A 27,071-nucleotide genomic window follows, 5' to 3' on the forward strand; every position below is an offset into this window, starting at 1 on the left:
TCAGGAACACAACCACAACGTTAAGCAAGGAGTTACTGTACATGTTACCACAACACTGTGAAAGTGAACGCGTCAAATTGAGATTGGAGGAGGAGACATACAGCAGCACAAACATTCCCCTTACCGCTAAATAACATATGAGGGGCCAAATCATAATAGTTGTTCCTATAATGTTTGCAGAAAGAATGAACAACAGTGGGATTTGCCCCATTTCTATTGTAGGGAAGAGGGACTGAGAATCATTTTCCCTATCCCAACTCCGAGTAAATCTTTCTGCATCATCTCACCACATGATGACTCTAGTAATGAATGGATACTGCTGGAGACTGACCACTCTCAGCTACAAGTAACGAGTCTCCCAAACAGATTGGATTTTCCATGCAACACAAATGATCTTATTCTTGCATTTCCAAGAAGACAATCTACATTTTTTAAGTGACGACACGCTATGTTATATAGGTGAAAATGGACAAAAACTGAATGACCTTATGAATCATTACACTGCACAACAAGACAGGCAATATATACAACCATCAGGGAACGTTTTTCCATATATCAACCATTCTATTTTTGATAGAATAATTTCAATTTAAAAAAGAATTAACCATTAAGACAATGACAGACATTTTAATTGAATCTTTATTACACCAAAGAAAGAAAACAAATGTCTTAATGGAGATCCCCCAAACAATACTAAACCGATAAAACTGCCATGCTTACAATTTAATTGTTTTCCTTCTGTACTGTATATTTTATCTTTTTATAGTCTGATTGATAGATCATTACTATAAGCCAAACAGAGCAATTAAATATGCACATTAACTTTAAAAAAAATATATTGTCCACCTTTGATCTCATTATCTCAATTTAATTATGATGCCAGAATTAACAGACAGTTGCTACACCTACACACACTTCCTACCTCATTTGTTTCCCAAAAGATTGATGTGGGACAGGGAGGGGAACAGTAATTCTCAAAACTCTGCCCACTATTTTTTTTTTTTTTTTTTTTTTTTTTAAAGAGTAACCTAATAAAGATGAATTCCTTACTGTTCTTTGTTGGTGGTGGCTTGTTTTAGGGTTTTTTATATTAATTGAAGTTCTTGATGTTTTAATGATGTCTTAAAACATCTTGCGGTCTCTACTCAGCTTAGTTATATATTTCACAGATCTAGACTCAAATCTGAATCATGGTTCAGGAACACAAGTTACTTCACTTCCTTGTCTATAAACCTTCACTCCTATTTTTGTCTACCTCACACTTCTAGTACCATTGGACAATAACGAAAGCAGGGGGTTGGGACAAAGTCAGAACTCTAGACAATGATAGGTCTAATGCCAAAGGCCGATTTGAAGTGCTCATCCATTCCATATCATTAGCCACTAAAAACAGAGATATGCATCACCTGTGCTTTTACTTTCACATATAGTAGTCATGGTACCTTATTTGCAAAGCTTCATTTATGTTTTTGGTTCACATTAAAATCCACCATAATCCAGTTACAGGCCTATTCTGCTATTTTAATAGCCTGCAACTCTGACATTGTGCGCTCAGGAGAATGAACTCCTTTTTCCTAGCACCACTGCCTGCATAAGCTTTCCTTCACACAGAGCTCATAAGAGTCTCTGTTAATATATACAGACTCCTTAGACTGTCACCGTTATTGGACACTACCTGCAAGATCAATGGGTTTCCAAAATAATCTGGAATACAATATAAATGTAACTAAATTGATGCCCTATTTTGTCCACTGATCATAGGACTACCAAATATTTTAGCAAGTGTGCATTACAGTGCCAATCTGCTACTGCTGTTAGAAAGGGAGCCCCCCCCAAGATTTATAATATTATGCATGCTACTTATTTTTGCTTGCCACCTGTATAACATACAGGAGTGGCATACCACCCACTGAACACACTCAAAACAACTAATGATCATCATATGCTTGTCCCCACACCTGTCATTCTTATGGTAGTATCAGGGAACATCATGGTCAGATTTTTGTGGGGGGGAGGAAGAGGGATGAAGATGGAACAGGTACCAGTATTTCACCACCATATGCTTAAAAAAATTTCTGCCATTGTTGGCTAAGAAACAGGTCTTTAGGACATCACCATTTCAGATTAATTATTTAAAGTAAGTATTTACTCACACAGAAAAGCAACATTTCTGCTCTATGCAAACTTCTAAAATACAACCCAAAAAAACTAAGAGGATTCCTGTACAGTACATGCTTTATACAATATACATGCTGCAAAATATGCTCTGTCAAAAGAAAAACAAACCATCACAGACATGCAAAACTCTATTCATGCAAGTAGAGTATTTGATTTTTCATTATCACCATGGTAAGAGGACAGGTAAGGTACACTGCCCCTAGTCTGGTCAATTTTATGGCAATTTTGTAAGGCTAGATTAACAAAATATAATATTTAATTGTACTATGAAGGCTTAAAGTAAATATTTCTAAGCCTTATTAATTTGTTTTTAGTTAATTTCTGCATTATTATTAGAGACAGATGCAAAAATCAAAACTATGTCTAATAGTAGCCTGAAGCTTTAAAAATAATCCCAAAGCTCCCTTTTTCTAGTGACACAAACGTAAGAGAGAAGCCCCAGCAGAAGAAAAGTCTTCTCTGGCCATGTCACCAGCCTCCCCATCCCCAACTCTTCAGATGGGCCTTTTACAGCGTTAGAAGAAGAAAAAAGAAGAAACAACAACCAGCGTAGGCCGTGGGCCCGAGCGCGGCTGACAGCGCTCCAGAGACGAGACCCCGCTCCGCATTAAGCCTCACCTGACCATTAACCTCCCGCAAACCGCCCCTCCATAGCGGACATCGCTACCCCAGACCAACGACTCACTCTGTGCCAGCCCCGAATAACTCTCGCCCGCGGTCCTACCCCCCACCAAACAACCTTCCCCCCCCCCCCCCCCCCCCGCAACCAAACCTGCCCCTACAAACACCCACCCTTCCCCCAACATCAGGCCACCTCTCGCTGCGTCCCTCCCCCGGCATCCCCTCTCCCCCCACACGTCCTCCGGTCCGTGCCGTGTCCCTTTGACGGCCGGTTGCCAGGAGGAAGGAGCCGCCCGTGGGCCACATTTCCCCACGCAGCCACACACGCACCTTCCAGAAACACGCTGTCCCTGCAGCCGCCGCCACCGGCCATCTTCCTCCCGCCGCTGCTCCCCTCACTCCATGCCCGCGTTGCTCGCCCAGGCACCGCCGGCGGGGGCCAGGCCCTTCGCCCGGCCCGCGCGCTCTGCCTCCCGCACAGCAACCCAGCACCGAGCCCCTTCCCCCAGCTTCCCCAGTGCACGGCAGCAACCAGCCGAGCGACGCTCCCCCACCCCGCTCCCTGCCTGTTCCGGCCCGCGTGCGGGAGGAAGAAGCAGCGCGTCGGCTCGTTCCCTTATTGTGTCCGCCACCGACAGCCCTCAGTGGTTCCAGCGCAGGCCTGGCCTGGCAGCTGCCTGCTGCCACCTCGGCGGGGGAGCGCGCGGGCCTGACCCAGACTCTCCCTGCGGGTCCCCCACATATCCCCGCTGCAGGAGCGAGGGACCCTGTTACTGCCTTTTTCTTCTCCCTGGGACTTAACTAGTCATCCCTCAGCCCCTTCCCTAGCCCCAGGGCGTGCAGCCCACAGTCTCCAGGGAAGGGGACTCTAAATTCCCTATCCCCTGGATGATAAAATGGCCGCACAAGGGCTGTGCTGGTAAATATCTAAGGCTCTGCCGCTCCCCCTTATCAGCTCAGGAGGCTGCCACTTGCTGGGGGGAAAGGTGGGGGGTGGGTGGTTGAACTACATACAATGAATGAGCTTTAAAGACTAAGGGGGCAATCAGTGAATCCTGTGCTGAGGATCCTTCCAACCCCTTCTAGGTCATGATCAAACACATGCACAATCCCAAGGCCAGGCTTATTTAATTTATTTTAGTTTCTAAAATTCTCCAGTTGCCCGCTGATGCTATTCTTATTTAAGGGCTTAAAGGTGCTGAGTCTGCAAACACTGATGCACGATATTGTCAACACCAAACATTCAGAAACTAGGAGTCAGACCTGTCAAAATCATGAAATATTAAAAATAAATGCAAAAACTTTAAAAAAAAAAAAAAAAAACTTTTGAGCCTTTAGGGTTCACACTTTAAAGCTTTTCTCTGGAAGCAGGAGGGTTAGAAATTTATATGTTTAAAAGTGGAAACAGTTTCTCACGGTCACAGGAGCCCAGACTTTAAGAACAAAAATATGAGAGACTTTGGCCAGTCTCCCTCAGTTGCACAGGAGGATTTCACCAGCACAAACTTATGGCAGAATCAGGGCTAGGTACCTAATTTAAAGCATCCATATTTTAAAAGATAGATGTGGTCCAGGAGCCAAGGTGAATTTACAGGTCCTGCATTCCTTGCACATCCAAAACCCTAATTTAACTCAATAGGAGTTGGCAGAATCAGGCCCCACATTACATAAGTTGAAGTATATAATGCACCAAATAGCTCAAGGCCCAGAAACAAAGCAATGCAGATTTAAAAAAACACTATAGAAATATTACCTACTTGGTAGATCATCTTTGAAAGACTTCAGGAAATACACCTCTAAGTCAATATAACACTGTCCTCGGGAGCCAAAAAAATCTTACCGCGTTATAGGTGAAACCGCGTTATATTGAACTTGCTTTGAGTGCGCAGCCCCGCCCCCGGAGCACTGCTTTACTGCGTTATATTCGAATTCGTGTTATATCGGGTCACGTTATATCGAGGTAGAGGTGTAAGTGTGTTTTAAGGAAATATTTGAAGACAGCAGTCAATTTTCATACAAATAGGATGAGGAAGTTCCAAGCCTAAGAGATAGCAGGTAAGAAGAAAGACTATATCATTCCTTTAACTCTACCTTACAATTCCTGGACTAAGGGATTGCTGAAAAGATGCTCTGAAAGTTTTAGTATACTGATAAGCCTAAATCATTAGTCTTCAAAATGCCAGTCTTAGAAAAACAGGTTTTATTCAGAGAGGAATCAGAAAATTTGACTGATTAAATTCAAAGTTCAAGCTAGAAAAAGATAAATGCATAGGATTTATGTTAAAAATTAGAAAGACCTTAAATGTCTCATTGAAACCTAAACAAAATTATTTATCATGAGAGAAAGAGAGAGAGACAAAGACCCTGATCCTGCAATAGGATCTATGCAGGTAAACCTCTATGCCTCAGTGTGGCCCCACAAGGGCATAAGGGTCTACTTGTATCCAGTTTCAGGGCTGGGACCATAATGTTAATTCAAAATGAGGAAGTTTCCCTTGAGTGAGATCAGACTTTTGATTAAAATCTAACAAATTGTTTTCCAAAACTAGGAGTTTTATTTTGATAAAAAAAGAAATGCATGACATGCTACTGTGTCCTCATTGACCAAATCAATGGCAGCAAATATAATTCCATAATCCCCATGTCCCAATTTTTCCTACTGTTTTTAATGAGTGGACATCAAAGTAGTTTGAAATTAAACGGACCATTTAAAGAGTAAAACCCCATAGGAGGATGATGCTGTCTTCGGCAAGAGGAATTATCAGATATTAAACTGGTTGTGCTCGTGATTTTAGGCTGTCCTGCTGTGGTAGATTTCCTGTCTATGAAGATTTTACTGTTTAACGTCTACTTTTTTCTGGAGAAGGACTCTTCCTAAATTACATACCAGAGAATAGAATTTCCTTTTCTGCTGCTATCTCATGTATTTAGAGATTCCTGAAAGGAAAGTGTTCTGAAAGGGGAGTGTTTAGCTCCATTCCTTCCCCTCCTGAGGCCATTCTTTTCACAACTAGTCCTTTTTCTACTTTAGAAGTTATTTTTCACATTACGTTCATGCATATACACATATAATCCATATAGTTTAGAAGATAGTTAACAATTCTCATTCTCTTTTTAAATTTCTGCAAGCATTCTCTTAATTTCCCCCCCAAAACTAAAGAGAAACCCATTTCCCCTAATTGAGGAAATTGAGGGCTAATTGAGTCAGAAAATGTAAGTTTAGTATATCCTAATAAAGAAATCTTATAGATTTGCTGATTTTATTTCCTCTTTTCTCCTTACCTGAAATAGTCCTCTCTGATTGAGCCAACAGAAGGAATAAATCTGACAGCTGCTTCCTGAGTATAGCAGCCATTAGACTCTGACTAGCCCAGCTGTGACTGATTGACAGTCACAAGTGCATAATTTAAGGCCCTGATCCTGCAAATACTTATGTATGTGTCCTACTGATATAAAGCATGCACATAGTTACAGGATCAGAGCCCAAAGCAGTGTGGAACCTCTGATATATAAAGCCTTCTTCAACACAAAGTGGGAAGAGGTTATGATCAGTTAGTGTTAGCACAGGTGGAAGGATAGAGGATAAAGTTCCAGAAAGAAACTTAAATGCCAGCTCAAACAATCAAAGCAGCAGCCACAACTACCTGTAGTTTTCCTTTGCAATGTTGTACCCCATGTGAGCTATTTCTAATCTTTGGTGTCTGGTTAATAAATTTACCTATGCTTGCTCTGGTGCATGGTCTTTTACAAGCCAATCCAGCTCCTCAATCTGTGATATGACCCCCTCACTTCAGTTTTTATATTTTTGATGGAGTGGGGTTGGGAGGAGGTTGTATAGAGACAATACATTCAGTGCCTCAATGATTTCCTATTAACAAAACAAGCTTTCCCTACCCTTCTGACTTTCACAAGGCAGGAAGACCATCTCAGTGACACCTTTTTAGTTTGAAAAACTGATGGCTTCATTAGTCGTGTGTTAATCAGGGACTATTTTTTTTCCTGTCTCTTTCCACAATGCATAAATTGTTTTATTACATGGTAATCCTGTGGGCTACCTAAACACAAACATTTTACTTATAGAACTGTGAATACTAAAAATTATGTCGGATAGAAGCATTAGGACAAAGTGAAAAAAATATTCTTTCCCACTTTCTTTTCCCACTGTCTGTCTTTGTCCTTTTCGTCTCTTTCTGCCTCCTGCTCACATCATTTTATATATATATATATATATATATATATATATATATATATAAAACAGAAGACAAAGATAGATATAGATATTTGTCTTCTGTTACATTTAGCCCAAAAGCTACAGAAGGAAAGGAGTAGCACTGTTCCACAGAAGCTTTGTTGCACTGGCTTGGCAATATAATTTGATTAGGATAGTGCAACCCTAGCTACAGTACCTGTGCAACCAATACTCTAGTGATGTTCCGCATTATTTCCTGCCTTCTGCAGTTGCATAGACACCATTCAAGGAGTTTTATGAAATTTATAGAAACCTTGATAAAAATAATTCTGATTTACCCCCAATACTATCAAAATTCTATGGAGTATAAATCAGCACAGAATTTGTCCCCTGAGATTTTCCTTTAAGATTATTAGCCCTCAAAGTAGAGGGCAATTTATATTTGATTTTTTCCATGGGGTGTTCTTGGGAACCTTTCTTCTACATTATTTGTGCTCTAGCTCTTTTTTTTCTTACAATATTACTTTCTTTTCTACCATCCTCAGATGATCTGCTTTTAACTGACATGTACATATTGTGTTTTCTAAAGCAATATCAAGCTTACTTCTTGTTCCTATGCCACAAGTGATTTGAGATAGCTTTGCCTGGTATTACAATGCAGTTGGTAATATACTGTAGTGAGGACTCTTGCATAGGACCCCCCAGAGAGCCCCCTGAGCTGGAAAAATGACCTAACAGCTCTTTTTCTTCTCTATTATTATTATTATTACACCGGTTAGGATTTATAAGGACACGTAACAAATATTAGGTCGAAAATCTAGATGTAAAAAAAAGTGTATGACAAACTCTGATGTCAGAGGACATTTGGCTTAAGTAGACTGGGGGAAGGCTCAGAATGTTTTCTAGATATTTTTTATTAAAAAAAAAAAGAAAAAAAAATTATTTCTCACAACCGTACCCTAAAGCAGGGGTTCGCGAACTGTCACGAGGTTATTACATGGGCGGGGGGGGGGGTGTCGCAAGCTGTCAATCTCTACCCCAAACCCTGCTTTGCCTCCAGCATTTATAATGGTGTTAAATATATAAAAAGGTGTTTTTAATTTATAAGGGGGGGGGTCGCACTCAGAGGCTTGCTGTGTGAAAGGGGTCACCAGTACAAAAGTTTGAGAACCCCTGCACTAAAGTAAAAATAGAAACTGATTGTTAGGTGTTTGTCCATTAAGGTTATTGTCTATAAGATTTCCTGTTATTGTTATGAACATTTATGAATGAGGAATCTTATCTGCTGGTAAGGATGTTACATAAACAAGTAAGTAAGGTTATTGTAGCCTTGTCAGCCCCAGGATATGTAAATAGACATGTATTTTAAATAAGTGCAGAGAGACCTGGTAAGGAAAAATGGCCATTTATAAATCTGAATGTTAGGAAAAACACATTAGGATATTTTAGTTATGTGAATAATTGGAGAGGAAATTGTAAAAAATCTACGATTTATCATTATAATTTATAATACCTCCTGTCACAGTTTATATACTTTTATTACATATTTTAAACTAAACATTAGACCTTTAATTTAAAGATAATTTACAAGATGAGACCAAATGGATATAAACTGGCCATGAGTACATTTAGGCTGGGAACTAGAAGTAGATTTCTAACCATCATAGTAGTGAGGTTCTGGGACAGCCTTCCAATAGGAGAAGTGGGGACAAAAAAACCTAGTTTTAAGACAAAGCTTGTGGAGAATAATATGGTAAGTACAGTTAATGTTATTTTGTGTATGGGGTTGTAGGACGTAAAACCTGTGATAGGACATGAGACAGTGATTTAACATCTGCAGACTCTGTAAGAGCCCATTTAGTTGCTAGGAGCCACCATGGAACGTTCATTCAAATGTCAGCAGGGGTGCATGGACTGTTAGAAGAGAGAGTTAAAGCTTGCCAGCTACAAGTAGGTTTTTTTCAGGATTTCAATGAAAGTGCTAGGACTGGCCTCTCAGGACATTAGAGCCAAGGCCAAGGTCCAGGCTACTGGGAAGATAGCATTGAGATCAATGTTGGAAGTTTTAGGACCCCACAGTTTCTGAGAAGGAAATCTGAACTGGGATCTGTAGCAGGCTTTCCTGTGTTGAGAGGGTAAAGAAGGTACCTCCAGATGAACAGTAAATGAATTCATCCAAGGGTTTACCTGTAAGTCAATTGTAAGAGTTTGCTAACCAAGTCTGAAATGGAGCTGTTGGATAGTGAGTATTCTTGCAGTGGCCCCTGAAGAGCACCTGTCATATTGATTAGCGAGCACCCTGGTCCTGGGAACAGAATCCTTGGAAAAAGGTAGCAGAGTGATGGGTGACATGATATACCATTTCCAAGTTTACAGCTTGGTGATGGTAGCAGTTACAAGAGCCCAGAGCATAGGAAATCTGGGGTCATGACAGAGCTAGATAAATTTATGAATGGGATTATATGATTGCATTGCCTGTGACAGCATGGGACTGAACTCAATGACCCATGAGGTCCCTTCCAGTCCTATGTTTCTAGGAACAGAATTGTTGATCATATATATATATATAATCTCCTTACATAATTATTAAAAGAAAGGGAGCAAATACAAAAGAGCTAAGACAGCAATGAATATTCATTCCCATAGGTATTCATATTGTTTTAGTATCCATTTTAAAAAAAATAATTTTATCCCATCTAGCCCATCTTTCCTTAAATAGCTCAGTTATTAAGCTAATACAGGCATTTCCATTTCTCCTAATTCTTTTATTCTGGTTCTACAGCAGGTATATATTTTTGCACCCAAAATGATAAAATACACTTACTGACTGCAGTTATAAATATTCTTGCTTAAACTACTCTGTTAAGGAGTAGGTAACATTTTCTTTACTATTCTTTCCACAAACTGTGCCCATTTAATTTAAATACTGTAACTCATTCAGAATCTAAATTACTCAGCCACCCAAGTACAAACAGATGTTGTATTTTATTGTGCTTTTAAATAATGAAATTTAACCATTTTCATAAAATTACATTTGGATTTCACAACAATAAAAATAGCCTTGAAATATTAGGGGAAGCTACATTTTAGTATTTGTAAGCCAGACAAATGCAAATAAAATATTCTCAACATATTTTAAATGCTTCAGCAATAAATATTTTGCATTCTTAATTTGATTTATTTAGCAAAACAAAAACAAATCAAAATCATGAAAGTGTTAGATAGAGAGACAAACAGACAGCCCCTACTCCTCCTTTCTGAAATAAACATTCTCAGCTGTGGCTGATAAAAAAAAGTTAATGAAAGGAAACGTGCAAAATACCAGTAGGCCTAACTGCCCACACACAGTCCCTTCAGAAAACTGGGTTTTCTTTCTGACAGTTTTGGCATTGTTAGAAGAATTAATAGCAAGGATGCATCTATCCTAACACTTCTGGACTTAGGCTATGAGTCAGAGATAAAGTGCTGGGCTCAAAGCGTGAAAGCAAGTACATAAGTTTACAGACCACTTCCTCCCCCTACTCCTTTCCCCTCTGTGTCAAGCTCTGATAGAATTAACATCTCACAAACCTAGAGGAAAACTGCAGGACAGCCTTTGTGCCCAAGTTAATGCATATTCATACAGATTTTACCAACCAGACAGGCTTTATAAATTTTGCACAAATATACAAGGGCAATATGAACATCAAGTGCAGTCAGTACAAGTACACAAATAGAAACACAAAATTTAATGTACAGAAGAACACAAAATCACCCTCCCCCATGTTGGCATACATGATTTTGTTATAATTATTTCAGAACTGGCAAGGTAAAGATCATGACACTCCCTTATCCATACATGCCTACAGTTATGTGCAAAGCCTATATCCATCAACCTAAATGCATGTAGTACATGCACAGACACCCTCAAAATATGTAGACACACTCAGACTTGTTTTAATAACATTATTTTTACACTTGGAAGGATTAGATTTTTATTGGTAAATAGCCACAAATGTTTATTTCACCATACACACACAAATCAATGAAAAATATTTCCATTAATAATAAACATTTACAGGTAGGCAAAGTAAGAAAAATGCTGTTGGAGAATTTATTAGAATTTTATTTAAGGCTATTCATTTTGCATATTTTGTCATTTGATGTTGACAATTTGTATTTTAAGTTATAAAGCTTTAACTTTTTGAATCTGAACATCTACCATCATTAAATTATTATTGTTTGACCCCACATTGTCTGACCCTCCCATAATTTCCCACAACCATGAAAATTAAAATTGATAAAAATCTAAAAATAAACATCAATATTATCCATCAAAATTATTTAAAAAAAAAAAAAGAATTGCTTTCTGCCAAGCCTGACTATTTTATAGAACATACACAGAGCAAACACAAGCTCAGTTAATATTCATTTGACCACATAAGCCAAATGAAAAAGATAACCCACTTTTCCAAGCATAGATGAAAAGTAGTATCGGAATATTTACGTTGTGGTTCAAAAAACTGTTTTTCCTCCATAGAGCTATTAGTGATATTTTATTAACACATTTTTGTGGGTGGTTATGAACTGTCACCGTTATTGTGAAAATTTAAATATCCAACAGAGGTTTAATAATAAATAATAATAATAATAATAATTTATTGGAAGAGCTTTAGGAAATTGTAGGAAGTAACTAGACTTCATGAAGCACTTTTCAAAGTGCAGTACGTGCATTAACAAAGAAATATCATCCCTCCATGAGCAGTAGCTACTGTTTTTCCTACTGCAACTGTTTAAACTAACTACAGCTCGGATTATGGGATGTGAGTAACAGTGAATATCAAAGTGCTGCGCTGTAACTCCCCCATGTGGATGCTGCAGGCGAGAACTAAAAGATTCCTCGTTCAGATTAATGTAGTTCCTTGAGGAACACTAACATACTCAAGGGCACACAGTCTGATGTGGCAGAGGCAAGATTAGAACTCAGAAGATCCTGGATACCAGGCCCTATTTAGGACTCTAGATCGGGGTAGGCAACCTATGGTACGGGTGCCAAAGGCGGCACGCAAGCGGATTTTCAGTGGCACTCACACTGCCCGGGTCCTGGCCACTGGTCCGGGGGGCTCTGCATTTTAATTTAATTTTAAATGAAGCTTCTTAAACATTTTAAAAACCTTATTTACTTTACATACAACAATAGTTTAGTTATATATTATAGACTTATAGAAAGAGACCTTCTAAAACGTTAAAATGTATTACTGGCACGTGAAACCTTAATTAGAGTGAATAAATGAAGACTCGGCACACCACTTCTGAAAGGTTGCTGACCTCTGCTCTAGATCATTCAGTTCATTAAAACAGCCTTATATGGTGATAAGCATTATTATGGGTCTTTAGAAGTGAGAAAAACCAAAGTTACACAGAGTTAACAGGGAGGGTTTTCTCCATGTTCTTCAACTGCTTTGCATTTTTATTTCAGCAACTTAACCTAGTGTGAAATGTTACAGAAAAGGAAAATCCTGATGGCTAGAGGCATGAATAAAATAGCATATGTGCCCCCAACATCACTATAGCTGAAATGAAGAGGGTAATCGTTTGCTAACTCAAAACCTATAGTGGGACTTCATTAAAACACCAGGCCCTAGACAGTAGGTGGTCCTCGTTTATAAGGCCTTCACTAACTAAACAACTTATGTGGTCACTTGAAAGACACCTGCCTTGAACCAACTGTACCTAACACAACTTCATTCCTTTCACACCCACACTCTTCACTCAATCACTCTTTAGGTTGAAGCAACTGATTTTGCTCAAAGAAATAATGGAGTATTGAACAAATTTAACATCATAGCCATCCCAACTGTTAAAAGCCAAGGCCTTTGGGCTTTGGGCACCCTTTGACTTGGCTCTTCCATTACAAGATTTAATACTGTAATATCAGGAAGAAGTCACTGTGCCTGTTTTCATTTAATCCAAGAGTTTTATAATTTCTGTATAACACATATTTAAAGATGTTATGATTTATTATTTGTACTTCAGTAGCACCTAGAAGCCCCAACTAATTGCAATACTCATTGCACATATAATAAAAAGTGCCTTCCCCAAACAGCTTTTAGACTAAAATGTCTACTTTCATTTGTTTACAATAAATCATACAACTGGCATTTAAAAATTAATTTGACTGTGAGACTATTGTATGCTTTATACAATCACAATGGCTATTGTTCGCCATTAACTGCAAATACCAAGATTTTGATGTTTCCAAGGGGAAGTTATTTTGGCTAGGTTAAGTTTGTTGAATACTCCAAAATTTCTATTAAAAAAAAAAAAAGCAGTTGCCTCAACGTCAAAAGTCTCACTTGCACCCCATTTTCATAAAACTTAGTCTTTAAATCTTCAGGTATCAAATTTAAGTCATTTCCATCTTTGGTGACACTGGTATCAGGTTAAGATATATATAAATTCACTCCCTCCCCCATATTTATGAAATCCACTTTGACTGCATGTTTAAATAAAGAAGTTTATGTTTAAAATGTAAAATGATCTCTTCATTCAGAATTGCTTTATATAGGCTGTTGGGGTCCCTCACCACCCTAGTTAAAACTCAGGGCCACTCTAGTCTCTTTCAGGCCCTTCTCTCAGGACAAAGTTTATTAATTCAAACAAAACACACAAAGTAACACAAAATAAAGCTATGACCAACACACATCATAGTGGCCCAGAGCCAATCCTTCTCTGTAAGTCACAGGCACTAATCTCCCTCCAGCCATATTCTCCAACTGAGCTCCCTCAGCAGTTTATAGAAAACACCTGACCCTTTCCCAGCTTGGTTGGATAATCAAAATGCACTGGCTGGCCCCAGACCCTCTGGTCTTTAGAGAGGCAGACCACCCTGTTACACCATATTACATCTTCAATCCACTGCTTTTCAACTAGTTTCTCAAAGCCAGTCATATAAGAACCCAATCCATAACATTTTTCAGTGTGTGACTGCTATTCTCTCTGTTTATGCTGGTGGGTGGACGGTTAGGAAATAGACTTAAAGGACAAATGTCTGAATGGGTTCAAATCCTACTTCTGGCAACAAAATTTTTTTGAGAACTTTCTTTTCTATTTAAAGGGGATTGTAAAATTTAGACTTTATTTATAGCAGTCAGTGTTATCTAAAGTTAAGCCAATAAGGCATACCTGTCATAGAGGGTATGTAAAAAGACCCACACAGGAGATAAGAAACTGAGTTTTAACAATTGTCCAAACTGACAGAAATGCAAAACTTAAAAACATAACAAACAAGGACAAGTAAACTGAATGTTTAACATGCCAGTTTGCATTTGAGAACAACAGGTAGGTATCAGTAAAATGATGGTATAACATAAGAAACAGCAATAGGAGGATGAGGACATTTCAAAAGGTAATCATTGGATTGTATATCTTGCTTGCAACTGCCTGTGTCTTGGCAAGAGAAATGGAAAATAACTAAAAGGTTGAGTTATGCAGAAGAGGTGGGACACACCAAGTCACATCTGATTTGAACTCTGCATGGAAGAGTTACATTTCTGTCCTCTCCCTCAATCAGATTATTCTGTCTCAAGTTTGGAAGGTTTTGTGGTAACAGTTGAAACCTTGTCTGTAATTTCTATTCAGTCACTGCTCTGGAACTTTCAGACCTTTTTTTCATGTGATCATGGCAACTTCCACTGCACCTACTCAAATGACCTATTACTAAAGGGCCCTTTTAATAACTCATTTTTATGGACTGAAGTTCTTGGTGGGGAACTTGCCCAGTAGTCTGTGCTGTACTTTCATGGCCAAAAAGTATAGTTAAACCATAGTAACTGGTCCCTGTATCCAATTTCTAATTTGCTACAATGCGAGTTCCACTGTATATAGTTTATTTATCCACTCCTGTGACAATTAATATGACAGCATCTGTCTTTGTTTCTGTGAAAGTGCAATGAGGGAGCTATTCCCAGATTCCCTCCATCCCTGAAACTATAAAGAAATTGTCTCACTGTTATTCATCCAGGTTTCTGATAGACATTTACTGTTATTGAATTAGTATACTGCCAATACATAAAAGTTTCCCAGAGTCTGATACTGTCACCGGATTGCTCTGAAGTAATTTAGTGAGCTGTTGTACTTTATCAGTCTGGTGCCATACAAGCATTTTTGTATATTCTAATAGTTTATAACATTTCATTTTAGATTTTCATCAAAAATTCATATTTAAAAGGACACCAATATACATTTTAACTATGTTTGCACATAATTCTTACAAAAATGACATAAAACTCACAACAAAATGCTAGCAGGAATCCCCTGAGAACTATATTCATAGTTTCTGAGAATGTCTCCCCAGATTTGTCTCCCAGAGTTTTTCACAACCCTCTTACAGTGTTGGAGCAATATCCTGATTTACTAAAATTAAACAAAGACAGATATTTGTTTAGAATCCTAGTGGCTTAAGTCAATAAATGTATTTAATCACCATAGTGCTATGCAATTTATCCCAACAACAAAAGCAGTAATATACTTGATGGTTGACTGTCAAAAGCTGCAGAGAGGTTGAGTGGCACAAGCATTGGGGTATCACCTCCATTGGCTCAGAAAGTTATCTTTTAGTGCAAGAAGGGCACTGTGAAGCATCTGGGATTTTAGCCAATGTCATTGTTCTGCCAGCAGACCTTAATGGGATAGGATGACTCTATTGTGAGTGACTCCATTCCTTTCTGTCTGAAAAATCTCAGGGTTGGTTTTGGTAATTAATCTTCTCTGAGAGCTCTCATGTGGGTTCCTCTTTTTCAATGTGTATAGGGGGCAGTGAGGAAAAATAGGCAATGGTGCCTTCAGTATTTTGTTGACACCCAACTCAATGACCTTTCTCCAGAAACACACTTAAACATGTTCTTAGGTCTCATTGATTTGTACTGTATTATGTACATTTCTGTAAAAGGCACCTAGATCACAAAAAGCACTTTCCTCCTTAATTATAATCAAAATAAATAAATAAAAATTAATCAGTTTTTCCAATCATTTTGCAGGTATATATTGTCTGATTGAGGATCATGATTGCTAAGATGGTTGCTAAGATGGGATGAAATGTTAACAGCCTTTTTTTTTCCAAATAAGGACATGTACAATGGGCCTAAGTAACATACTGTTAATACCTGGGTTGTGGCTGCCACCCTGTAGTGCAATGAATTATTTTCAAGGACAGGAAAGTTTTTAAGTGTTGTATCAGTTTTCATCATAAAAGCTTCAGACTCTGTGCCACCCATAAAGATGAATAAAGATTGTGACTGTCCTGGGGCAAGTTTATCAGATGAAATATAAACTCTTCGGGAACAGATAATGTAATTTACAAGAAGGTAAATTAAGCCATATGCATTATCCATAAGTGGCTTTCCAGGAAGAAGAAAATGATCAAATTGCACTTTCAGAAAAATGAAGGGCATAAACTCCCTTCCCTGGACAATGTTTCCTTTTTCATTAAAAAAATTCTAGTATCTAAAACTGTGGGTTAGGCATTGCTGTTTTTTTGCCTAGTTAAGTATTTTGAGATATCTGAAGTATGAAAGAGGCTAGAATATATAAAGTACAAATTCCGTTATATAGAACACGTTGTATATGTTAATTTATTTTTTGCCCATTTAAAATTGGTAGGAGTTTGATTCAAAGTATTTACACAACTTACAGATATTTTATTTGAGCCTATATTTAGGGTTTTATACCACTCTAATTACCATGATGACTGACAGTGTCCGTTCAATTGTGGTCCAGCTCCAATCTCACTCTCTCCCACTGCACAGCTTGATTCACCTTGGCTTCGCAGTCCGTTTGTTTCCGCTCACTGCCCCGCTCCTTCCTGTGCTCCTGCCTTAGGATCAGTCTCTCAGCTTGCTGCCTGTCACTGCTCAACTTCCTCTCACCACCCCCAAGACCCTCTACCTGCTCTGTCCATCTGTCTGGTTCCCTTCCTTCAGACAGCTTCTGTCATCAGCATCCTTCTACCCATCCTCCCATTGCCAAGCCATCCCTCCCACAGCTATTGCTCCATTCCTGGCTCCAGATTCTCCTCTCATGGCTCCCCACTACTGCTGCTCATTCTTTGATAGTGTCTATCAGTACCCAAGATCCACATTCAGTATTTGGTGGCACTGATAGCACTACTTATCTAGATGAATAAAAAAAATATATAAGAATTCTTCCCATCGCTATTTATAAAGCATAATCTTATTCAGCATTCTAAAGAATTTTGGTAGTTAAACACATCTTTGCTCTTTTTGTATTTGAAAGTGCATGTAATTTTGTTTTTACAAATTCTGCATTCATACATAACCTTACAAAAGAATAAAACAGCAAATCCAAGATAATTATATATTCAGTGCACCCCCCCACAACAAAAACGTAATTAAGGCAATGTAATGTTTGAGATTTTAAGTCAACAAAAGCCAGACCATTTAAAGCTAAGGTTCCCATGGCAACCTTAACTGTGTCTCCTCCTGTGTCTGCGTGATAGGGTCTTTTCTTACATGACCACATATTGCTAGAGAAGAGAATGCAACATATTATCCAGAAATAGAGCATTGGTTTTATATATAAGATACTTATAGAGGGATATAGAAAAGAAATATCTCTCCAATTATTTCAAAGGAAGTTGTGGTTTGTTGCAATACTGCATACATGTAAATTTTAGCTACAACAACACTGAAAACAGCAGGTAATTTAGTATTAAAGATTTACATGAAAATATATAACATTATCAGTGAAATGCATCTTACTAGTAAGTGAATTCTTGAGATGTTTATAATGCTACTAGTTATTTATATCCCTAACTTAATAGAAAGTATAATAAAGTGTAGGAAGAAAGTATTGGTTTCTTGATATATCGTCACAAATTCTGTCACCCCAGTAGTATCTAACTACAAAAGTAATCTTGTTGATTTCAAAGAGACGGTTCTCAGAGTAAGGTACTACTGGATGTGAGAGAAGGTGTTAGAGTTGGGTTCTCTAGTAGTAACTCTCCAAGGACTCTTTGGTGTTACAGTAAAAGAAATAATGATTATTATTATTGTTATAATTAATAATAAAATAATAATAATACTAATACCCTTGTTATATTCAATTTGAGACTGGAAAAGCTGTGATACAACTGCTTCTGGGAGACTGAATGGAAGACGACTCATTTGGAGTGGGTTGTTAAATTAGTATAAGTGGGTGACAAAACCAAGGAATACCATATACACAGACATAGATACTCGTAATAGAAGAGAAATAAGCATAACATTCCCCCAGTTGTGCTGCAGCATATGTGGTTCTCCAAAATTCAGATTTATATATGAAATGGATCTATAGTGAGGACCTAGGGAATATACTAGCAGTTGATAGTGGTTAAACAGGTGGGTACAGCTGACACTCATCCACTGTTAGCTCACAAGGAATCTGACACAATCACTAGCAAATCCCAGACTCAGGTCATATACTCTATTGACCACAACCAGTCAGTCCCACCAGATCAGAGAGGTTAACCATCTGAAATAGGAGTAGTCCCTCTGTCATAACTATAAAGGAAAGGGTAACAGCTGTCCTGTGTACAGTACTATAAAATCCCTCCTGGCCAGAGACTCCAAAATCCTTTTCCCTGTGAAGGGTTAAGAAGCTCAGGTAACCTGGCTGGCATCTGACCTAAAGGACCAATAAGGGGACAAGATACTTTCAAATCTTGTGGGGGGAAGGCTTTTGTGTGTGTTCTTTGTTTGGGAGTGTGTTCGTTCTCGGGACTGAGAGGGACCAGACATCAATCCAGGTTCTCCACATCTTTCTAAACAAGTCTCTCCTATTTCAAACTTGTAAGTAAATAGCCAGGCAAGGCGTGTTAGTTTTCCTTTGTTTTCTCAACTTGTAAATGTACCTTTTACTAGAGTGTTTATCTTTGTTTGCTGTACTTTGAACCTGAGACTAGAGGGGAGTCCTCTGAGCTCTTTAAGTTTGATTACCCTGTAAGGTTAATTTCCATACTGATTTTACAGAGATGATTTTTACTTTTTTTCTTTAATTAAAAGCCTTCTTTTTAAGAACCTGATTGATTTTTCCTTGTTTTTAAGATCCAAGGGGTTTGGATCTTGATTCACCAGGAGTTGGTGGAAGGAAGGAGGGGGGATGGTTAATTTCTCCTTGTTTTAGATCCCAAGGGGATTAGATCTGTGTTCACCAGGAGTTGATGGGAGGAAGGAGGGGGGATGGTTAATTTCTCCTTGTTTTAAGATCCAAGAGGTTTGGATCTGTATTCACCAGGGAATTGGTGAAAGGTTTCTCAGGGTTTCCCAGGAAGGGAATCTAACTGGGAAATGGTGGCAGCGGAACCAGAGCTAAGCTGGTAGTTAAGCTTAGAAGTTTTCATGCAGGCCCCTACATTTGTACCCTAAAGTTCAAAGCGGGGATCCAGCCTTGACACCCTCCAAGAAATAATAATCACTAATCATCTCTACCTGGCAAGTAAGGGTACCATGAGGCAGCAATCCTATCTTCAGAGGAACTTCAGAATCCCAGCCCAGCCATCGTTCATCTTGCAGATATCCTTTATCCTCATTAAAAAGCTGCCACAATGCAACATTTCCTCTACCAGGAAGAAGGGGATAGTGGTGTCCCACATATCAGCATGCAGTGCCCAATGGTGAATGCTGACCTGTCTATGGTAACCTCTGTACCGGAGATAACTAGAGTTTAGGACTGATCAAAAACAAATTCATTTTTATACAACATGTTTCCATGGAAAGGAGGAATCCATTTTTCCATCACACATTTCTTTTTCTACTGACAATATAAAATCTCACTCTCATATAGTACTTACAAGTGAGCGACAGCTGCCTGGAGGAGGCAGACATTGGTGAGGTTTTTCCTAGGTTGCTGAGGAAGAAGGTCCATCTACCTAGGGAGAAAGAAAAATCTAGCAAAACACTTGGAAGCACAAATGGTGTTGATGTGCCGGAGTAATTGGCTGGTGAGATTTCCTGAGAGACCCCTCCTGTATTACTGCCTGAACACTTCCCCTTTTGGCTTGGGTGCTAGCATTCACACTTGACTGTCAGGTTGGCAGAATAAATTAATTCTCTTCCATCTTGTGGTGGGGCTTACCCCCATCACCTGTTAGACAAGGCATTCAGAGCCCATTAGCACACCTGTGTTTGATTACTCTGGCCAGAGGCAGTTGAAATAGCTAAGGATTATTAGGCACTTGTGCCTTATAAGGAAGTGGAGGGACTGTAGTAGAGGTAGTGTTTACCTTAAAGCAAAGCAAGGCTTGATTGGCCCTAAGAGGAATCCTGAGCTAGGGCTTAAACAGGCAGGAAATCAGTAAGGAGGAGGAGCCATGAGATGTAGGTTAGGCTGTGGTGGAAGAGACCCTGAGATAGGGTCAGTAAAAACACTTCATTAGAGTTGGGCTGGAAGAGTGGTTAATTCAGTAGAGAGGGAAGAAGTTGTGTGGACTCATGGAGAGGGGGGAGGCCTAGGAACCAAAAGAAGGCTGTGTTATGTATAAGCTATAGGCAAGTACCAAAGGCCTTAGAGGTAGGAAATAGCCCAGAGAAACAGTACCCCATCTAAAGGAAGAGACCTAGTTCTTTAATAAGGTGTTCTTGGGTCAGAACCTAGAGCAGGTTCTGTGCTCTCATGGAATCATTGAATATCAGGGTTGGAAGGGACCTCAGGAGGTCATCTAGTCCAACCCCTTGCTCAAAGCAGGACCAATCCCCAAACAGATTTTTGCCCCAGATCCCTAAATGGCCCCCTCAAGGATTGAGCTCACAAGCCCGGGTTTAGCAGGCCAATGCTCAAACCACTGAGCTATCCCTCCCTCCTATTAGCCCCCTGAGGAAACAAGTCCAAGGGAAGGAATATGGAGCCCTGGGTGGGGCTGAGGATTAGCCCAGGAGGGGGCTGAAGATTGTGGTGTGTGTGTATGTGTTGGCATATCTTGTTAACGTTTAGCTGGACCTTGTTGTTTCCCCAGAAGGTGACTGAACTGTATGTGGCTTGGCTGAAGGGTATAGCTATGGAAGACTCACTGAGAGGCAGATGGCCAGCAGGAGGTGCCAGAGATGAGGATTCTTTGTAGAGTTGCACCCAGACACAAGGAGGTGCTATGGTGGTGAGTACACTACACTACCTTGCACCTCTCCTAGCATTTCTCCTTGTGTGCCGTTGCTGCCTAGCAGTCACTTCCAACTGCTGTGGAATGTTTGGGCCCCAGCATTCCATCTGAGAGCTTTCCTGGAAGGGAGAGGGAAAGGCTAGCACAGTGTGTTCCTGGTTTGCCCAATAGCTTGGGGGCATGGATTTTATTTGGACAATCAGGAGTTGGGATAAATGAGATAGCATGAGCCATCTAGCAGTAGGGTAGCCTCCCCCATAGCTGGGGACTTGTCATCCTCCAACTTGCAGTTCTGGCCTTGGTTCTTTGCTCTAGCTGAACCTCTGCATTATCTGATGCCCTTCCTTGTTCCCCAGCATGCTGCAAAAGGCATGTATATCATGCTGGGGATAAGGAAGGGATTTAGATAACATGGAGAATTCAGATAATGGAGTTTTGGATAAATGGGAGTAAACTGTAATATCTTAGATTGTAGGCTCTTTGTGGTGGGGGGTCATACTTGTTCTGTTTCTATAGTACCTAGCATGATGGGGACCTTGTATGTGACTAAAGCGCCTAGCCATAACCACAATACAAATAACTATATACTAGTAATGGTAGCTATGTTATAACTTCTAAAAAAAAATCTCCTTTTATTATCTTTCCCCCAACTCCTTTTCTCTACACACACCCTATCACTACCTATTTCATGTTCCCTACAAGCAAGGAGGGGAAGGATTTACAACTGGCTTCACAGAGATTTCTTCAAATATACATAGGCAAAATCATGCAATAGGGACTATAGTTAAATACAAATAAAGCTTAATATAGAAGATAATTTAAACATGATTCTTATTAATATAAACATCAGATTGACAACTCAGATTCTGTTCCCTTCTATTTTTATTAAACAATAGGTAAAATTCATTGTAACACCTGGGCCAAATGTACTTGTGGTAATTATTATATACTTAATAAACATTTGGATTTCACCACTTTTACTCAGTGTGATTATAACCTTCATTTACAAGTAGTCCTACTGACTTCTAGAATTGCAGTGTTCCAGGACCTCTCTCTATGCTTAATGCATAATCTCTATGCTGCTTTCCTGCTTTCCATGCTTATGTATAATCTTAATATTACAAATAGCATGTGAACCAAGTCTATAGAAAGTGTAATTAACCCATAATAAACTACCTCAAAGGGATATCCTCTTACTCCTAGCTTAGGTGAACATGTAATAGTAACATATCATGCTGAATATGTGTAAAGGGAGAAAGTGCAGGGGGAAAGCTCTAACTCAGTCACGGGTGGCAACAAGTGAGGCTGCACTCTGATCACTAATGCCAGTTAGTTCCCCTAGAGAAGGCTGATTAGAGTAACTGAAGTTAATTATCTAAAGAACTAATTAGCCCATCAGCTCAAGTCTGATTAAAAAGGGCACAGGAAGGAAGTGATGGGGAGAGAGGAGCAGGATCGGGGCCAGAACCTGTTTTTACAGATCTTGGAGAAGGGAGACCTTTGCTCCTCTCAGGCACTGGGGAAAAGGCTGAAAGTGCAGGGGACAGACACTGTGTATAGCACTACTGCATAGGACTGTAAAGATGTTGTTGGTGGAAACAAATAAATGGCAATGTGGCTACACATCCAATGGAGTTGGGGTCATTTGTCTGGTGCTTGAAGGCAGGAATAGAATGCATCCTATTACGCACCCTTTCTCAGGGCTGGCTCCAGGCACCAGCTTAACAAGCAGGTGCTTGGGGCAGCCAAGGGGAGGGGCGGCACCTGCGGCAATTTGGGGGCGGCAGGTCCCTCACTCCCTCTAGGAGCGAAGGACCTGCTGCTGAACTGCCGCCGACGATCGCGGCTTTTTTTTCGCTTGGGGCGGCAGAAATGCTGGAGCAGGCCCTGCCCTTTCTAGTATTTCTTGCATCATTTTTTTTCCCTGGAACTTATTCCTTCTCTCCCTCGCCCACCCAACTATCTTTTGTGGGATGTTCACAAGTCAAAGATGTGGGAAGCATAAACATGTGGTCAGATACCACAAAACTATTTTGACACAATGCCCTGTCACTCCATATTACTAAATAACCACAACTTCCAAGTTTGTCCCAGTGACTCTGATCAACTCAGAAACTGGCAATCGAAGTTGACAGGCAGGATTACTAGGCATTGCCTTCTGCAGAAGAATGACTTCTACTGAATAGGTTGGTCTATGACAAATCTACCTTCTGTGGTTTTCTGAGGGATGTGCACCTTGGAAGGATGTTTGACAAAAGCCATTTTACACTCTTGATTTTTCACTCACTTGTGAAGCTGAAACTGGAACCTTCTTAAACTTGAGTGACTGCTTGAATTATTGAGCGGTAGACGCTCCATTAGATACCAATAGCAGTGGCCACCCAGACTTTTCAAATTTCCACATATAGAATAATAGGCAGAAGTATGAATTCCCATGCAAATGGTATATTTTTCTTTTTAAATTATTTTTTAGAACTAACTTTTCAGAGGCTGGCCCCTAAATTGCAACTGCAAATCCTGCATTTGTATAAAGTGGAGGCATGTACACACTGTGTTCATGCTATTTTGTAAACAAAGCTATGTATCAGTCTTTCCAACTATCAAAACTCTGCTAGTGTCCTTAGTGAAACATTTCTTAAAATTTTAGGAACATCACAAAGTTCACAAAAATGGCTTCCCCATTTGATTCCACCATACTTTGTGGCCTACACGGTCTACAGAGAGTCAGTAACATTCGGATGAAATAAACCCAGCAACCATTTCTCATTCAATCTGCAACAGTTGTTTCAGTGACAGGTGTCAGGAATCCATCTCTGATTGAGTTTTAATGAGTACCCCTATTCACTGTAATCACATCAAAAGGGTTCCTGCTGATGGAGATATGGTTTAATTATTCTCATCTTTAATTCCAATTTCCCTTCTGATGACCTTTCATTTCTTGATAGTCTTTTTTAAAATTGCAGAATTTTATTCTGGTCTCACACTAGGGGGCAGATTTGTACTACAGCTAATCCATCAATCTGCAGTTTTTTCTCAAGGACAAAATAATCACATTGCTCATTTGAGAAGTTTTCAAATTCCTACAGACAGTTGCATTTTTTAAATTGAAATTAAACCAGTTTTGAAATAAATATTCCAATCAAAGAATGAATCCCACTCAGTAGGACTGAATTCTCAAAAGTATTTCTGAATGGCTCAGCTATTTTAACAGTCAATTAAATAATAGCACAAAACCAAAGTTAATCTGAGTGATTCACATTGAGTTTCCCTCCATCTTTTTTCACTGTTTATAAAGTGTTCAGTCCAACTACTGTAAAACTACTTGATGCTGACAGTTTTATAATTTGCTTATCAATGCAAACATTACATGTTTCATTAAGGCTTGTTTTCTTAAACTTTCACACTCTTTATGCTCAGCTGCTAGTATTCACACTGCAAACTTGCACAATCTCTTCAAATAAAGAACTTGTCATTAATGAAAATTTCACCCATTTTTAAAAAAACACAGTTAACTTTATTCCCTTTACCTGATGTTCTATAAACTATATCTGTTTAGCTTAAATTACATTCCACTTTTTATTCATTTACTGCCTGTATAGCTCACTAGCAAACTCAGACCAGTAACATAACTTGATTTACTTTTAACACTCCTTCTTTACAGTGCCCTCTTTTTATTGTTTTATAACTTTTATATTCATGCCAGCATTACCAAAGGTAACATCTTAATTTTCCTGCAAGACTCACAGTATTAGTAGAAAAATATTATTTATATTGTGGCTGGGCCCTACTGTGTTTCGTCTGTGCACAGTAAGACAGTCCCCACCCCAAAGACTTTACAATGTAAGGTCCTGATTCAAGAAACCACTTAAGTCTGTACTGATGTCTCATTGAAGTCAATGGGATGTAAACATGTGTTTAAATGTTCCCCTGAATTGGAGTTTAAGAACAGAGTTTAATTGTGTTTAGTGGCACTGGAGTAAATCTGGAATACTGTTGTTGAACTTAGTGCCTTTTGTAATGAAAGCAGAATCTAGCCTCTAATTAAAATTCTCCCTTAATTCTCTTCTATCCTGAAAATACACTTGCTGAAAAAAAAATGAACTGATGAACTTTTCATAAAACTACCCAGTGTTGCTCCCAGAGAGAGAGAGAACTCTGAAACTGAAACTGAAGATTCCAGCCTCCTCCAATATAGGAGAGAGCTACTCACAAGAATGACCAAGATGAGGAAGAAAAGAGGATTGAAGAGGCTTCAAAAAGAAGCCTAATCAGCTACCATAGATTAAACTCATCAAACTGCTCCTATTTTCTTTTCATCCTTCTGTATGTTCTTTTATGGCGTTTGTCTCCAAAATTGTGGAGGGAATCTGAGGATGATAGCTAATTCTCATAACAGCTTAGGGTATTTTTTTTTCAGTTTATTTAAAAATCTAGGAAATTGGGCACCCATCAGGTTAGAAACTTTATTCAAGTTGCAAAGTCAAGCACTCAAAAGTTAGGAAATACCAAATTAAGGATATCTGTGCAACCTTAATTTGTGCCCCTCCCCCGAGTGCATAATAGCTTTCAATTACCTGATCATATCCTATATTTTCCAAAGAACACCTGACAATCAGTGCCAGTTCCAGGCTCTTTATCTAAATCCCAGGCCTACTCTCCCTCTCCAGGCTCCTTGTCCAAATCCCATCTTCTCTCCTGGGAGTCCTCATCCCAATCTCTCCAGGGCCGTAGCAACAAAGAACGTGGCCCCCTCCGAACATATGTCCGGGCGGGGCCGCTTACAATGCAGAAACTGGAATGTGGTATTTATTTTATACAATATACAGGGTTCATATTATGTATACATAGGCCTACAGTGTACATGTATTCTGTATTTACGCAAAGCACTTCTTTCGAGCCTTGTTCTCCGCAAATTGGTTAATCAATGCGTCATAGTCCAGAGATCTGGCAATCTTGTTTTCGATTGAGATAACTGCAAGCGCAGAAAGCCTGTCATCTGTCATGGTTCAAGGTGATAACGCAATGGCTTCACAGCATCAATTCTCGACTCCCAACGAGTGTCCGATAACCCTTTAACAGATATTGGCATATGTTCTTGAAGTATATCCCAACGTGAAGGTGAAGAAGAAAAGATAACGTATATTCTGTTAATCAGACCGAAAAAGTCAACGGCATATTTCGATGACTTTGCTGCGTCTGAGATCACAAGATTCCAAGTGTGAGCTCCACATGGTACATACAAGGCACGGTCATTTATTTCTAGCATGCGGGCATGAACTCCTTTATTCGTTCCTCTCATATTTGCGCCGTTATCATAAGCTTGGCCTCTCATGTCAGCAATGTCTATTCCTAAGTTGTTTGCCTTTTCAAGAAACGCTTCCAATAAGCTGTCGCCAGTTGTATCATGAACATTAAGAAAACCACCAAATGCTTCACGAATATTGACACCATCTTCACCATTGCATTCAATAAAGCGTAACACCACAGACATCTGTTCTTCATGTGACACGTCGGGAGTACAGTCCAAAATAACTGAATAATATTTTGCTTTTTTAAGCTGCGCTATGTTGGCCTCTTGAATGTTACTGGCAACAAGTTGAAGCAGCTCGTTTTGGATCTGTGGACTGAGGTACTGAACATGTGTCTCTGCCTTCTTAATCCTCTGTAAAAGTTCGCTGAGGACAGTATCATACTTTGCAAGCAATTCAAACAGTCCCAAAAAGTTGCCATTCGAAGGATCGCCGAGCTTTTCATTACTTCCTCGAAATGCCAAGTTTCTTTCGGACAAGAAAATAATGACATCAACCATGGGTTTGACAACATTTCTCCAGAAATCTCTTTCTTTCAGAAAAGCCTGCAATTTGAGTTGGTCAATAGATGTATGGTTTACTATGCCTGACCGAAGGTCAAACCATTTCACCATACAGTCTTGATGACCTTTGCCTGTTTCATGCT

At 39.3% G+C, this 27,071-nt stretch overlaps 1 protein-coding gene across 5 annotated transcripts in view; it reads right to left on the minus strand.

The window, feature by feature from the left end:
• Positions 1 to 3,716, minus strand: part of SENP6 (SUMO specific peptidase 6) — a 147,414-nt gene extending 143,698 nt beyond the window's left edge. For 4 of the 5 annotated variants that reach the window (XM_034766186.1, XM_034766183.1, XM_034766184.1 and 1 more), the window contains exon 1: positions 3,130 to 3,715. In XM_034766186.1, the coding sequence (XP_034622077.1) occupies positions 3,130 to 3,172 (43 nt within the window). In that variant the 5' untranslated portion in view covers positions 3,173 to 3,715. Of the gene's footprint in view, positions 1 to 3,129 lie in introns of all 5 variants that reach the window. The other variant, XM_034766185.1, reaches the window with a different exon arrangement.
• Positions 3,717 to 27,071: the final 23,355 nt, after the last annotated feature.

Source organism: Trachemys scripta, chromosome 3 (genome assembly GCF_013100865.1).
Source record: "Trachemys scripta elegans isolate TJP31775 chromosome 3, CAS_Tse_1.0, whole genome shotgun sequence".
NCBI lineage: Eukaryota > Metazoa > Chordata > Testudines > Emydidae > Trachemys > Trachemys scripta.